At 41.8% G+C, this 16706-nt stretch overlaps 1 protein-coding gene across 15 annotated transcripts in view; it reads left to right on the top strand.

Annotated features, from left to right (window-relative positions):
* The window catches only part of RBFOX2 (RNA binding fox-1 homolog 2), a 173346-nt gene that overhangs the window by 135067 nt on the left and 21573 nt on the right, over nt 1-16706 (top strand). For 9 of the 15 annotated variants that reach the window (XR_003990376.1, XM_030478010.1, XM_030478007.1 and 6 more), the window contains 5 exons: nt 1096-1149; nt 10404-10496; nt 13258-13318; nt 15579-15632; nt 15809-15901. Coding sequence is in view for 14 of the 15 variants with exons in the window: in XM_030478010.1 (XP_030333870.1) it covers nt 1096-1149; nt 10404-10496; nt 13258-13318; nt 15579-15632; nt 15809-15901 (355 nt within the window). In the remaining variant the exon portion in view is untranslated. The remainder of the gene's footprint in view (nt 1-1095; nt 1150-10403; nt 10497-13257; nt 13319-15578; nt 15633-15808; nt 15902-16706) is intronic. The other 6 variants (XM_030478011.1, XM_030478012.1, XM_030478006.1 and 3 more) reach the window with 3 other exon arrangements.

Here is a 16706-nt window from a genome sequence, read left to right as displayed (position 1 = left end):
AGCTTTCATAAATAATGGGGTAGGAAAGATGCTCAGATTCAGCATTTGTCTGAGTGCAATATGCATCTCTTGGGTGAAGACTGCTCTGTGTATGTATTATACTGAAAATGAGACGTTAGACCTGTCTTTCTGGAGAGAAGACCTCCAGTTTGGAAATACAATATTGGTGATACTTTTACCTATAAGCTACTGTTTTGAATGTGGCCAGTTCAATAAAAATACTTAAATATGTTCCAAGGGGACAAATCTGATCCATGTATGGTTCCACAGAGTGTGGTAAATCTCCTTTCTAGCTTGTAGCTCTCGTTTCCCACTTTTGCTCTGTGCTGTGTAGGGAGCTCTTTGGTACCAGTTGTGGAAGCAGAGTAGTGGGGTCCTGCTTTCCCCAGGGTCTCCAGGCTGAGACAGAGGTCAAAATTCTATCATACGTGATAAATTTGCATAGGTTATTATCAGGTTGCTGTATGTCACGAGTTGAAATTGAATGATCTTTTTCTGAAAAGCGAACTGTTGGGAGATGGCCATTTTCATGGTTTCTGAATCTCTCATCAGCCATCCTGAAAGCTTTGAGTTTTGGGAAGTGAAGGGAAGGTGGGAGGAAAGAAGATTTAGAGTTTGGAATCCCTGAGCTTGGGTGTCTTATGTGACTATCCCCTCCAGAGAAACAAGTTTCTCTTTGTGATAGCCACTTTCAGGAGGAAGATGAAAAGCTGAATTACATTTGAAAAATGCTGTTAGATGTCTGAGATGAAATATTATAACCATGTCTTAGATGAAATAGAAGAAAGAAGGAAGAAAGAATTGTTTAGATTAAAAGGGAGGAAAGAAAAGCCACCTCAAATCCCTAAAACTCTTCTGGAGATTGTTTTTCTTCCTGTAGACTTCTGTGAGAAAACCTGGGGTCTGTGACCAAGAGGATCCACATGTCCTAACCCAAGAGAACTGGGTCATGTCACTGGGATTTTTATGCCTTTGCCTGTATGATAGAAATGGAAATATTCTCACCTCCCTTCTTGCGCTAAGCCAGCCCCCAAAAGGTAGGAAAAATGGATTGCCAAAAATAAATCTTTTTTTTCCCCTCTTGTCTCTTTGCAGCAATTTGGCAAAATCCTTGATGTAGAGATAATCTTTAATGAGCGTGGCTCGAAGGTAAGTCCTCTTTTTGTACTCGCTTCTCTTGTTTTGATTGCAGAGTAAAAGGCAGTTCATTGCCTAGAGAATATACTCTGTAGAGATCAGCAGGAATTAGTGTGATGGGGGGAAGGGAAAATGCTATTCTGGGGACTGTCTCCTGTTTCCCTCTGACTCCAGACTCTGAGCATGGTCATTCTGGGCAGCATGTACAAATGCTCCTAGGCACTCCTGTCCATAATGTGGGATCAGGTTCCCCAGCCTTTTGAACAAACAGAGAGTCAGTCTCTTGAGCCTTCATACCAACCCATTCCATTGCACTAGCAATGGGGTGCCCTGTGGGGAAGGCAGAATAAGGTAAAACAGCTTTGAGTGATGGGAGACTGTAAGAACAAAGCCTAAGCCCCCCAACCTTCAAACCACATTTCTTTTGCATTAAAATACTTCTGTAGAAAAATAGTCATATCTCATATGTGAAAGGATTTTGTTTACTCTATTTTGCAGACTTAGTCCAGCGCTTTCTGATATACTGACCTTTTCATGTTTGAGATATTGATGCTTTAATACAAGCATTCTCATTTCCACTTGCCCTGCCAGTGTGGACCTCTCCCCACTGAATTTGCATTCACACACCTATTTTCAACTTACAGATATGTTAAGAGGAGGCTTTGTTGAGGCTTAATGGTAATAATTTATTTCTCTGGAGATGAGATTTTCAAATGTTGCTCAGGTCAGCTGCAGAGAGAGTCAGTGATCTTTGTCCTAATTGGCAATTGGTTCTCATCACTGTAACCAGATCACCACAATGACAAATTGATGTGATTCTCTCTCTGCCAGGAGTTCAGCACTGAATAGCAGGGAGTTTGCAGGTCAGGAGCGAGGTGCATTGCCAAAGCTCTATGGGGGAAGCTTGCACAGTGCATGTCTATACTCTGCTTGACTTAATCAATGCTAAGATTCCCATTTTCAATTAAAACAAAATTTCCCTCCTTGCCCCACACACGTGTGTGCACATGTGTGCATGCACACAAGAGGTTTTGAAGTTGCAATTCATCTAAGCAGTTTTGGTTTAGAGTCTATGTCTTTCGCTTGGATTTGAGGTTCACAGTCTTAAGGTGGCCTCTTTGCTTCAACATATATCCTGGGGTATGTTCATGTTCAGAGCCCTCTGCAAATTTCCACCCACGTTGCCCAAGATGCATTCTGAAATTCTTCAGTGTCTGTATTAGCTGAAACCAGAAGCAGTTGATTTGTACACAGAAGGGATGAGGGTTAGCCCTTTCCATCCTTGTTTGTGCCTTCACACCATGTTTTTTGGGTGGGTGTTTTTGTTTGTGGATTTTAGTTTTAGTTTTTGGTTTTTTTAATAAGATAGTCTGAACAAGTAAATGTCTATATGGTTTAGTTAGAGAGTTCTACTTTCCTATGTGGATAAAAATCTATACGCTTTACCCAAACAATCAGCTATGCTGAGTTTGTAAATATTTATTCTGCTCTCGGCTGTTCTTATGATATTTATAGGCCAGAGCTATCTGTGAATTAGTCTTGATTTTAGTCATTTCTGTTTGGCTTTGGGAATAGCCTCTGGCCTCTATCAAATCCCTGCTTGTTCGGGTGTAATTGCAAAAGAAAGAACAAAAGTAACTGGCCTGGCAAAGTGGTGAGCTCTGTCCTTTGTCCCCCACTTTCTGTGCTTTCCAGAGTGGTGCTTTCCTCTCTGCACATGAACTTCACTCTCTCTCTTCCATCCATACATGTATATTAAAACACCCACAGATGCCCTTTCCCTTCTGGGCAACATTAACGTCGGAGGCTTTCTGTGAAGACTTGATTTATGACTATGAAAAATACCTTGTGCAGCTGTTAGAGCCCAAGGCTTCTGGTTTTCAGCTAAAACAAAAGTTATTGCTGAAGATTCCTGATGAATTTTATCCTGAACCCTTAATAAATACATGAAAAAAGAAAGTGATCCAAAGAGATGTTCTTCCAGTCCTTGACCATGTAGTTTTCTACTGCTTTTTTATTGTCTTACAGCAAAAAGCAGTTGGAAAACTGATAGCCACTAAGAGGAATGGGGCAGAATCTGAACAGAATGAGAAAACACCCAAAGAATAATTTTGTGGTGTCTTTGCATCCTTCTCTACCCAAAATAATTTCTGTTTTAAAAAGAATGCAAGATTATTCCTGCTTAGCATGAAAATGGGAGGCCCCAGTGTTTGAGTGGGGTGTAGCTGCACGAAGCACCTGGTATTCACATAATAATGGAAAAGCAATAGTTTGATCTGATGGTGAAGCAAAGGAAATGGATCTTTCTGGAGGCCACTCACTCACTCTTGGGTTCTTCCTCCACCTTAGGGAAATAAAATAAACAATCTGAATGCATTTTCCTGCCCTGTGGTTTCCATTCTAATCTAATGATATGAAACCTCTCTCTCTTCTTCTCCTCCTCTCTCTTGGGAATCCGAAAGCAGATGCTCCTGCTGCCTGCCTTGTGCTGTGTTCTCAATGCTCCCTTCCCTTCCCTGGGTTCCTAAGGGTTGTAGAGTTTTGTGTATTATGTTTTGTAAACTGTGTAAAAGGTACAGTGGTAAATCCCAAACTGCCCTGGGTTCGCCCCCAGCCAGTGTACAATGGGGTTGAGCAGCGCTTTGTCCCTGCTGAGCTATGGCAGGAGAACTCTGCTGGGATCGCTCCAGTGCTGGTCGGTAGGAGGGACTGGAGGAAGCGTGCGGGTTGCATCCTTCCTTTTGAATCCACCTGAGATGAGCAGGCAGTTTTATTCGACAGCCTGGGGGAACTATATCAAACTGGCTGCATCCTTGGGATTTATGTGTGTTTCGGAAGTTTGGTGACCAAAAAGAGAGCAGCGTGTGTCCATCACAGCCACTTTGCACCTCAGGTTCTTGCATTTGGCTTAGGAAATGCTATTTGTTGACTTTCTGTATTGCATCAGAGTAGGAGGCAGTTAAATAATTAGTTTTGCTGATTCTCCTCTCAAAGCAATGTGGATTCATGTTTCTTAACTTAATTTCTGTCCAGATTCAATCTGTTTTAGTAGGGTTATGTGGTCTCTGGTAGACATCACACTGATAGTCGTTTGCTACACATGAGAAACAAGATACGAACTTTAAACATCCCTTCAATTTCATTTTAGTTTATTCTTATTTAATAGAATGACATCAGTCTTCCTTTGATGTGTTCAGGTTTTGTGCTTGCTTCCAGGAAACTAGCTGTTTGCTTCTTTTATCCTGTTTACCATTACATTCTAGTCTGACCCATAAAAATGCTTTAAATAGCATTCTGCTCATGATTGTAGCTTACATGGCACTTCACTGAACCGTGAATAAAACACCTCCAGAGGAAGTAGAGAGAGAGGATTCCTGCTCCTTTTGTTACTGGAGATGCATCCTCTAGATGGCAATGTTTTGCACTGTTTGTTGCTGAACTGAACAAGTGACAATTTCAGAATTAATGCAGTCTGCCTGTGTAACGAGTACCCTGTGGCATTCATAAAGCTGCAGGGGAAGGGAATCCACTCTTTGCTCATCAGCTGTGTACCATGTGGCATGCCAAGATGTGCCCTCAATGACATCAGAGACCAAGAGTGCGTAAGCACACAGCAAAACCTTGGCTGAATAGAAGCAGTAAGGGTTCTGTCAGTGCAGAGTGCATGCTCATGGTTTCAGGATAGTGTGAGTTTATATCCCTTGCTGCCTTCTACTTGGGAAACCCAGATATCCAAGTTCTTGCAGGGGACTGAAGTGATAGAATGATAAAAGCGCTTCAGATTTAATTAAGAAAACAGGTTGTATAGTAAACTTACATTGTGTCTTCACAAAGAAATTGCATCTGTGGTGTGAGCTGAGTTCTCTAAGTAAAGAGGTACTAACTAAAATCTGTGCAGAAAGCAGTGTGGAAACACTTAAGGTTTGGGGTTTTTTTTTACATTTGCAGTTAACTGTAGGTTAAGATAAGAATATGAATTTAGGTTTTGATAACTGTGCCTTAAAGACTCTGGTGCTTGCATGTCTGTTTATTTTCTTCTTTGAATGGATTAGGTGCTTTGAGCTGAGCCACAAGTTTCCACTGAGTGAAATAGATACCACCCCTTGTTTACATAAAATCAATTAAAAGTCTTGTTTTAATTTTAATTCTATTTTTATAATTTTTGTCCAGATGTCATGAATTGAACCAGAAGTACAAATAGCATTATTAACACAAAGAGGCTTAAGCAATTAAGTACCAAGCGACCAGTGTTGCCTCTCAGGTCACCAAATCCCTTATAATGCCAGTGGCATGAAAGACACATGACCTGTGTCCCTTTATCTTAGCTCAGTGAAATACAGTTTTATGGCCTTCAACTCTGTGATACTAAATGAGTTAAACTAGTCCATACACTGAACTGTTTTATGAAACTTGAATAATCAAGGCTGAAGTTGATGGCTTGATAGTATGAACTGGTTTACTGCTCCGTGGGAGTGCCTTCCCAATAGTGCTTGTTTACTGTGCAGGGAGTTGAATTGAGGGTGCTAAATTAGCCAAAACTGGCGCAGCAATGAGAGAGAGAGAGAAAGGAGCTTGTCTTCTGCCAGTTTAGCTAGTTGAACTCACAGCCCACGCAGTAAGATCCATGATTGATGGAGGAGAGGAGGAGCGCACAGCTGGGAACAACAACAGGGGCTGTGAAAGCCCCTGGCCTGAGTTGAAGCCCTAACCCAAGTTGGCTGGAGTTGCTCTGAAGCTCCAAGCTCTCTCTGTGCAGCTATGCTGGTCAGACTCCCATTGTTTGCTCCTGGCCTCTGCCCCCATCTTGGTTTTGCAGGAGGGATTGGCAGTGGAGCAACACAACAAGCCGAACTAAGGAAATGATCCAGTGTAAAAGTAGCCCTGCAGGGTTTTTTGAAGGTACATGTTTGGGCGGTTTAGCCAGATTAATCCCTGCATCTGATTCACCAGATTGCACAGATACTCAGGTGGGTGCTTTATGCATATGCACCTGAATGCACTGGAAGTGTGGCACAGAGCAGGGAGGAGCGGGAAGAGCTGCTGAATAGTGGCAGGGTTGGTGTACGCCAATTCCCTCCCCAATTTAAAATGTTCATTGCGTGTAACTTCAATAATGTTGTCTGAATTCGTGCTGTGTTCTCTGTCGGTGCATTCAGTCCTGCTCATCTCAGGTGGATTGTAGCTGACACCCTCCTACTCTTTCCACATGCCTTGGAAACAGATAGCCTAAACTGCTGTCTCCTTGGCCATTTTTTCAGGCTCCTAAAGTGTTTTTCCTCCTTATTTCCATTGTAAACAAACAAACAAAAAAAGAAGTAAAATAAAAAACTGGTTAAAACCAAGCACAGCAGCAGATGATGGCAAGGCCGGTTGCTGGCTGCGTGCTCCAGTGGTACAAGGCAAAGACGCTGCTGCTGAGGTGACTGGTCTAAACTCTGTGACAAAAGAAGGGTTAACAATGCATGGATTTCAAGGGGCCTTATTTAGTTTTCCTTTGGGTTTTATTTCCTTTTTTTATTTTATTTTACTTTATTTTCTTTTTTTGTTGTTTTTTTTTCTGTTTAATTTCTGTGTTCTGGCCACACCAGGAGAACCGTCTGCTTTTTGATTTTCTCCCTTTACGGTTACATGGTAAATTTTCTTTCTCATTCTTCAGAGATGGAAACATTCAATACTATATATAATATATATACATTTATTATTTTATTTTCACTGCTCATCATGTTGCTTGTTATTTATTGCAGAGTCTGAGGCCAGACTAAAAAGGGTGGCAAGTTACTCGGTCTCTTCAGGCCCTTTGAATAACCTTTGGGTAAAAAGGGTTAGTCTGGCACTGCAAATTACTCACCAGTCCTAAAATGTTTCTGGGGTATTAGTGTTCTCTGGGTACACTGAGGTTTAAACTTATTTTCTGCTTGGAGAAGTTCCTGGCAGTTGCTGGTGGAGAGGAATTTGTTGAAATTTCAGCCTTGTTATTATAACAGCATTATTAAACCAAGCTATTTGTAAATCTAAATTTTAGAAACCTTAAGTGTTTTGTCTTTTTTTACCCAGGATTGTATCTTCCCTTCCTCTGGCTCCATACCTACTAATAATGGAGCAAACCAGTACCTGCTCTAAGCTAAGCAAGTAAATACTGGACATCTGCCACCTCTTTTTTGTTTTCTTTCTTATTTCAAGGGCAAGACAACCTTGGGAGGAGAAACAGAGAATTGTTTGTTGCAAATGTATTAGTACAAATTAATTCCTATTCTTTACAGGTCATCTATGAGAAGGAATTAAAAATATATGTATATGCTATTTTTCTCTCCCACATCAAACAATGTGTATATATATAATGCTAGGTTTTAAACTTAGAAATAACAAAAATGTCAAGCATGGTTCACCTTTTTTCTGATGAATATTTGAATGTTTAAGGGATGCATTAAGATGACAAACCAAGGGGGCACAAATACTGGCTGCCATAGTCAACTATTTAAAACATTAATTCAGCATTGACATTAAATGGTTCTCAACAAAAAAACCCTCAGAGAGTTGCACAAGCTAAGGACTGATCTGTCAATAAAACTAAAATTGTGGGGTAATCAGTTTACAATGTTCAGAATTGGATTAATTCTGTTCTAATTCACATTGTTAATTATTTCACATGTGGATTTATCCTACTTGAGTTAATTTAGTAAAAACATTGGAAGCTCCTTTCCATTTAAAGATACGTAATGATAATGTGGTTTTAAAATCCCGTATAGACTTCACTAATTGCAAACAAATATGAATTAAAATAGTCTTAGTTTGGTTCTAGCCTGCACAGATTGATGTCTAAAAAATCACCTTCCCTCTGCTCTCTAGCTTTCAGTTCACATCATCACCAAAGACATAAATTTTCATTCCGGTCTCCACAGGCCATGTCTAGAACAAACAGAAATTTTAATGTAAAAAGAGAAGAGGGAAATAGAGATTCCTGTTGCAGTCTTCGCCTCCCCTCCTCCCCTAGCCTTTTAAAGATGCTTTTTCCCCATTATATAGAACCAGAGGGAAAGGTGTTGCTCTATTTCTCAGTCTTGCCTTTCTCTGTAGGGGTTCTTTGAAGCAGACACGATACCTTATCCCTTCATAATCAGCTTTGCTATTACACCCCCCGGCACCTCCCCTGGTTCCCTGCAGCATATTTGAAGAGTTATATGCGGTTAGGCTGTTTTATTAGCTCCTATCTTTTGCAGCTCCAATTTTAATCATTTAAACAGGGAAAAAAAAAAAAATTATGCTGTTCTGAAAAAAGCATCAGTTTGTTATTTATATAGCTTTTTATTTATAGCTGGAGAAATGAAATTATCTGAAGCTTTATATTATTGGGTTGGAGCCCAAAGGAGCGCTCTTGTTGACCTCAACATTGCAGTACTTGGCTAAGTTCTTTTATTATTGCTGTTTGGGGGGAAAAAAAGAAAGACCCTTGCATTTTTACAAATGTGTTAACAGTTTTGTGCTGGAAACCTAGCTGTGGATGATAAGGCCAGCATGTGGAAATGGCTTAGGCTTTGTAAGATCAGTATTGTAAAGACCTTTAAAAAGCACTTGAAGAATGATGGCTTGCTTGTGTCTTGTTGCCAGCAGTACTTAGAAATCAAGATGGGGGGGTCTAGTCCATACATATCGACCCCAGGCTGCATGGAGGGGGCCATGAGGCTGGCATACCATTGCCCTGACAAGGCATAGCTGTAGATCACTTACATCCCCTCCCTCTCCAGTTAGTATCAGGAGTTTCCATTGCATCAAATGCAAGCTTTGTTCTTCCTGCTCCTGAGGGCTTTGTAGCCAGCAGAGATTACTCTCCATACATGAAACCTATATTTGCTTTATACCAAGCCGCAGGAGCCAGTTACTCCTGTGCTTAAGATACCTTAAAAGCAGAATGCAACAAAGGCTTTTGTTTGGCCCTGCTGTCTGTAATGGCACGAAGAATATCTCATCACAGTTGCCTGTAGTAACGTACCATTTGTTACTTGTTAAAATCCTAATTCGCTCAGTCATGTTGCCTCTGTTTTAATGTCAGTGCACCCATCTCCATGGAAAGAAGCATGGTCTCTTCCTCTGCTCTGTTACATGACTGCATGAGTTGGCAGCAGCCTGAGCATGTAGGACAGGCGTGTTGCATGTGCCTTCATGGATACGGTAAACCTAAATTCATCTAACTAAAGGGACGTTTTAGTGGTCCTTGAGCCTTTGCGCTTGCTCCAGGCAGGGCACATCACCATCAATTTGCCTCCAGTTTCATGATCTAACTAGGCTGCTACCCATGGCACAGAGGTTGCCATCTCAGAACAAAGCCAAATAAGATGGGTAGCAGGGCGGGAGGGAGGTAGCAGTGGGTCAGCAGTGTCAGACAAAACCTTCCTTTACTGAATAATTGATATTCAGGTGTTTGGATTTGCACAAGTCCAACACAGTATGCAGAGATAGGAAAATTTTCAAACTACAATTGTGATACTCTGAATCCTCACATTAAGTAATGTTTATTTGATGGTGCCACCTAGAAGCCCTGCTTACTTCCAGGGCCCCATATGTTACTAGGCAAGTAGGAGTAGACAGGAGCTGTGCCCCGAAGAGCTTACAAGGGATGCTTTACAAACAGCCCTTCCTCTCAGCAGTTTTCTAAGGTAGGTAATTATTATTGTCTCCATTTTACAGGTGGGAAAAGCAAGGTTCAGTGTTTGGTTTGCCCAAAGCTTCGCAGAATTCCTGGTGCCAGGCGTGAACTCAGATCGCTGCTCGCTCTCGTAGCAGTTTCTCAAGAGAACGAAGTGCTGCTCAGTGTTGATGTCCTGTACTGTGTCTGGGGTGGGCGGTGGGTCCTCCAAAGCATGTGTGTTAATTAGCAGAGGGAAGAGAAGCCCAGCTTGGGCTTGACCAGTTTGCCTGTGTCAGAGCAGGGTTTAGTGTTTTTAAACAACCAAAACAAACCAAAACGTTGTCTCGAGTAACTTTGTACTTCTTTTTGGTCTGGCCTCAATTGCTTTTATGTTTTCTTTTTTTTCTTTTTTTTTTTTTTTTAATTACTCTTCTTATTATGATTACAGTTCCTTTATTTTATCGAATTTAATTTCTTTCATTTATGAAACATGCATGAACCAACAATGTGACTCTAGGAGGTTATTGCTGAGTTGTGCTGATGTTGATTTCATACTGTGATATTTTTTCTCTATTTACCTAGAGATCAGTATTTCAATATATAACGATGTGCATGTTTTCCCCCCTTCTCCCGCTGCATGCAGGGATTCGGGTTCGTAACTTTCGAGAATAGTGCTGATGCAGACAGGGCCAGGGAGAAATTACACGGCACCGTGGTAGAGGGCCGTAAAATCGAGGTGCATGTCTTCAGTAATTCAATTTCTTCTTTATATTTATTCTTTTGATTTCTTTTTGTGTCTTGCCTCACTTATTTCACATTTGGATCCCAGTCTCGTGTGTGCGTGTGTGTTTGTGTCCGTGTCCTTCACCTCCCTGCACTGAAATGTATAAAAGTTTACACCCCTTATGGAATATTTTTATTGTTCTTTTGGGTATTTTTTTTCTTTTCTTCTTTTATTAAGTTTTTTTTTTTTTCCTACCCACTCCAAATTTTTGCCCTTCTGCTGTCTTGATTTTTCCTTTGCTTCAGTTTGCGAGGCTCCGATTTCCTGTTACCAGGCCTGAACAAAACTAACTGAAAGAGTACTGTCTGACTTCTAACTCTGTGTCCAAAAAAGAAAGCAGGGGGCCAGCCAGTATCCTCTCTTTCCTCCGAGGCCAGTTCTCCTCCACACAAGTGTGAGATGATGCCCATGGTGGGAGGGAAGGGGAGACACGGGGCAGAAGCCCCAAGTGGGCCATGCTATATACACACAGTTGGTTCCTTGACCTGCCCACCATCAAGAGTTGGCTCGGTGAAAGCTAATCCTCAAAGTTTGTAGCTCTCACCGCAGGGGAGTGAAGGGTTAATGTTGGCTGGCCAACATGACCACATATCGGGCATGCCTGGTGTTGACCGCTTTGGTGTTCCACTGTTTTGAAGGCTAACTGGCGTCTTCCCTCTCTCCCTCTTTCTTTAAAAAAAAAAAAATAAATAAAATAAAAACAAGAAATAGAAATAGTAAAACAAACAAAAAAAGCCACCGTTTTTGAGTAAGATGTCTGCATATTTTGCCTTTTTTTTGTTTTGTTTTTTTTATTTCCCTTTTCGATGGTTTAGCGTTTAGGGCCCTTCACTTGACTCACTCTTTCCATGGTAACTATACACAATGCTGGCGATGGTACGAGTTGGCGGTAAGTGAAACAAAAGCGCTAGAGAAGAAGCTTTTTTTTTTTTTTTTAATTTTTTCTTAAAATTATAAAAAAACAAAATTAAGAAAGAAAAAAATCCATCTGCCATCTCACATTAACACTACGAAATGTGATTTGACTTGTTGTCCCCACCCACCTCCTTCCCCTTTCTCCCCCTTTTATTTTCAATGCTGTTGAGTAATGCCGCCTGGACTTTGGATGTACATATTGTTTTGTAGCAGTCTGAGCTGTTTGATTACTGACTTCATGGTGATTTCCCCTTGCACATCTTACTCAGAGTTACTGAACTCCAGTTTGGCTGGTTTTTATTAATGCACCCATTTCCTCTTCTCTCCCCTGCCCCTCTTCCTGCTGCTCTCTCTTTCTGAGACCTGTTTGTAGCTGTTACTGTTTGTTTCTCTCTTTTTCTTTCTCTCCTTCCCCCCCCCCTCCCCAGTTTATTTCTTTACTCAGTTAAATGCAGCTGTTGGTCTCTTTGCTGACTGGTGGTTTCTGATCGGTTCTGGCATTTTTTCCTTTAAGTGCTTGTGTTGCACTTTGCTGTAGCAGCTGATTTCAGGCACTCGCTCCATCTTAATGATTGTCTCTGAGACCCTATCTCCTCCCTCCTCCCCTCCCCACCCTCTGAATCAATTGTGGTTTGTTTTTTTTTCTTTCTTTTATCTGTGTGTGTTTAACTGCATGCTCTCAGTCTCATCATTGTTGTTTCCCATTCTTTCTTTTTAAATGTGTAATGTTTCTATTGTTTTGGGGCTGAAATGAGAGTAAAATGTAGCTCCAGACTCCCCACCCTGCATACACTCACCATCCATAAGTCTCAAGGGCCTGAGGCAGCTTTTGTTTTTATATCCCTTCTTTTTATTCCTTCTTCACACTGGCCTCAATTCCCATTTGGCATGGGTTTTGTTAAATTATTGATGTTGTAGAAGGACTTCACCCTCCTTGCAAGAACTTTGAGGCTGTCTGACACGGGGCTGCAGTAACTTGGCTTCCAAACTGGTCCATCTTTTCTTTATCAGCACCATCTCTGTGGTAACACCCCACTTGCTTGAGCAATCAAACCGCTTGAAACTGTGCAGAGCTCTGTAAAGAGGGTGGAGGGCACAATAAAACAAAACAAAACAAAGACCCAGGTCTGCTGCTATGTATTTCTTCTTTTTGTTCTGAGATTTGTGACAAGAAAAGAATAATCTGGAAAAAAAGATTTGAAAACGAGGAGGAGGAAATCGGTGACCATCCAAACACTTGCTGGCATTCCAGAAATCTCCTCGAGCCTTGGGAGGTCAAATCTAAAGCTGATGGACTCCAGGCTACCTTTTTCTATCTAAAAAGCATGCAGGCCAGCAACCTGCTGGGCCTCAATCCACATGGTGAGCTTGAGAAACAATTCAGCTAGGGCATCGCCTGGTTCAGTTCCCCTACCTTGGGCTGCAGGAATTACTGCTGCCTCTCGAACAGAACCTGGACAAAACCTCCAAAGTTTTGCCCTTTTGATCAATGAGCTGAAAATAAGCATGTGCCAAGGGGTGGCAGGGTGATGATGGATCTGCACTTTACTCTCACTGGCCTAGTGTTTAATACATAATTTTAAAGTGCCATGTTTAGCTTAACTTTTATAATTAAATGGCAACTGTTAAAAGTAATTTAAAGATTGCATTTTTCTAAAATAATTAGTTGTTGGTTTTTTTTTGCTCAGAGAAATATAGTGTGTGCGTGTGTGTGTGTGGTATATTGAGAGTTTTCCATCATTTTCCCTAATGCCCTATGCTTCCTTCCCTCTCCCCCCTTCCCGTTTCTTACTTTTAGGTTAACAACGCCACTGCACGAGTGATGACCAATAAGAAGATGGTCACACCATACGCAAATGGTAAGAGAGGCTGTTTGTGCTAATGATGAGCTGAAAGGTTGGAAGAAAGACAAAAGGGAAAAGTCATGACCTCTTCTCAGGACTAAAAGAACCCAAACCCAAAAGAAACCAACAAAACCCGACAAATCCTAATTTCTAGCATTATTCTTCAGCATAACCCTTAAGTATTTATGGAGGAGTATCATTTTACAGACGGAGAAGTGGGGGCACAGAGCAGTAGTGACTCACCCAACGTGACCAAGCTGGGTAAAGAAGCCAAGGACCGATGGGTTGTCTGCCACTGCTGCAAGCTGATACTGTACAGTGGGATGTGCAGTACTCCTGAGTCTCCTTCCATCACGTAGATACCTAAATGTGAATGCAGAAGCATAACTAAGATACATAATTAGGTATATCTCGGTTTAGGTTCTAACTGTAAAAGTGCAGCTATCCCCAAGCAGCCGGGGAAAAGGAGGCAATTGCGCTGCTGGTTCGCTCCCTTTTGTCACAGACTGTGCCTGTGTTCAGCCATTTTCCAGTGAACCTGAATAGAGGAAGACCAAGTGTATCTTGGTAGGTTCTGTCTGTGCAGTAATTTTATTGCATAGGCATATATAGCATAAAAAGTTATTCTCCCAACAGAACATGAATGTAGCTTTGATAGAGATTTTGAATCTAAGTCTTTGTCCTGAAACAGGCAGAAAAGTTCTTTTTGGTCTGAAAATGTTCCCAAATGGCTTCAACAAGGCAGCAAGCTGCATATATAGGTAGTTGCTAGTGTAAGAGTCAGTTCTGATTACAACATAAGACTCTGAAGTCAGAGGATATTAGTTTTATTTGTGGCTCTGCTACTGACTTCTTGTGTGGCTCTTGGCAGATAAATCTTATTTTGGTTACAGAAACAGGGGAACAGGGCCAGGCAGAAAGTCTGGGATTCTGAGTCTCAGTGTCTGAAAGGAACCAGGAGATTTTGTAGCAAAAGGCTGCTCAGCTATGTTATGTTGTCCTGAAAATGCATATGACTGGTAAAGTAACTTGGCTTACTTGTGAAACCCCAATAATGGGCAGGAATATTTTGCTTTTGCAGTCAGCAGTTTAAAGCCAGCTTTAAAGTTGCTAGTATTTAGTATTAGACCAGGCTTAAGGCATGCTGACGAGTGGTTGTACGACTGTTATTAAACATGAGGGTGGATCCCAGTCTTCTCATTGCCACCGCTCATTTGAGTATTTTGCCATCGAGCCAGCAGATCAAGGGGTGGTGTTGATGGGCTTCAGTTCACAAAGTTGTTCGTATGGTTTCTAGGCTGGTTAGAGGTGTTTAAGTGCAGTAAGTGCATCAGGACTCAGAGACAGAGGAAGGGTATGGATTTATTTAAATAAAAATACCTGTATGATTGGTAGCCGAACATCTGAGATCTTTCCTGAAAGGAATGCTTTGTGGAAGCAGATCATGTTGGTAGCTTTATATCCCTTCTCCTTCCCTACAGAAAGTGGTGGCAGGGGGACAGATAGCTTTCTATATCTGATTGGAAATGTATTCCTCCTTATGCCCCCGTGATGACTTCCTTAAGCACTATTCTCTTGTCGGTTTTATGTTGATGACTTGCAATTCTTGCCAGTTATCCAGATGATATTAAAATCAATTCTCTGGGAAGGCTTTCACCTGAAAAAGCAGCATAAAGAAGACAGGAAATGCTAAAATAAGAGACAGGAGAAAATGTGAGATGAATAGACCGAATTGCTTTTCTGCACTGTAGTCATGTAATTCAGTTAATGAGGAAATTCAGACAGTGTTGATTTTAAGCAGCTCTCTAGCAAATAAGGCAGAAGGGTGTTTTGAGTATTTCAGGCTGTAAATTGACTTGCCCAGGATGACAGTCTGGGCTTGTGGCTTTAGAGAGGTTTTGGGCGTACAGTGTTCCTGGTGGAAGCAGGGAGGAGCTGGCAGCAAGGTTCATGCAGGGAACGCAGGGTCGCATGGTGCTCGTGGCAAATATGCGTATAAGGTAGTTGGCATTCCCTCAGCGGAGCCTCTGCTGTGCTGCGGATCAGCTGATGTTTTGCTGTTCCCTCCCATACAGCGACCTGTACCTAGAACTTGACATTAGAAAAAGGCAGTTGGCCTCCATCTACACCAAGGGGGATTGAGGCGAAGCAGAAATTGGAAAGAGCTGTGCATGTGAAGCTGGGGCGCATGCAAGAGACCGTTCCCCCTACCCACGCTGCCCGCTCCTTCTCTTGGTGTAGATTTTGGCATTCACTGCAGTCTTTGTTGTTTCAGGTTGGAAGTTGAGTCCTGTGGTTGGAGCGGTGTACGGCCCTGAGTTATATGCAGGTAGAGCTTAAGTAGACGCTTCCACTTCTGCCATTTAACTGCAGTGGTGTTTGTTTATGTTCTCAATCTGCTGTTTCTTTATAACCTTTTTTACATTTTGTTGTTGTTTCTTTTTTCTTTTTTTTTTCCTTTTTTTTTTTTCTTTTTTATTTTAATTCTTTTTAAAATCAAATCAGCGTCCAGCTTTCAAGCAGATGTCTCGCTGGGCAATGACGCCGCAGTGCCCCTGTCAGGAAGGGGGGGTATTAACACTTACATTCCTTTAATCAGTAAGTAGCCCCCATTGGCCCCTATATTGTTACTGTGCTTGAGTTAACAATGACCTGTTATCCCTTCTTCTCTCCAGTCTGTATAATATATACTTGAAAGGATGGGTCACGCTGGGAATGAGTTTACTTTGAGCCAGAGTATACTGTGCTGTAACTTGTTCATCTGCAGTGTGTTTCTTTATTGGCGAATGGGTGTCTCTGAGCGATGAGGAGGCTGCAGAACAAGGGGAAGGGATGTATGAGGAATCGGCCATTCCCTTGCCCTCCTCCCCCTTTTTGAATTCAAAGAAACCAAACGGATAAAATCCCTAAAGTACATATTATACAAGCTGCTAAACCGCGAGTCTGCAGGGCCCCTCGTGGCATGCACCTGGACGCACATTGGGTTGGGTTTGCGTCCTGGGACTCCTTCCCTCTTGGTATCTGTTTATTACGTGTTTGCAGATGCCTCTGAGGTTTTACATCATTTCATCACGAGCCAGTTTACTCCAGTGTAAAGCGTAATGAAACAGGCCCCACTATACATGGAGCCAGTTACTGGTCATGCTTGTTAAATGAAGGTGGGCTCTCAGTAAACTGGCACTTTTTGGGAAATTTCTGCTGCTGTTATATGGGCTATCTTGTCTTTCAGGCTTTAAAATGAACATACAGAGGATTGGGTGGCAAAGAGTGGGAGGGGAAAGGAGGGAAGAGACTGATGTAAGTTGGTTGACTTTAAGGGCCTCTTGACAAATTACTTTAAAAGAGCCTCTGCAGTTTTGGAAGAGCCGCCTGCTATATTGATAGTAACTCTCTGCGCTTCTCA

This window comes from Strigops habroptila, chromosome 3 (assembly GCF_004027225.2).
Source record: "Strigops habroptila isolate Jane chromosome 3, bStrHab1.2.pri, whole genome shotgun sequence".
NCBI classification, from domain to species: domain Eukaryota; kingdom Metazoa; phylum Chordata; class Aves; order Psittaciformes; family Psittacidae; genus Strigops; species Strigops habroptila.
The sequence above is the reverse complement of the archived record's forward strand: the minus strand, read 5'-3'. Positions and strand labels throughout refer to the sequence as shown.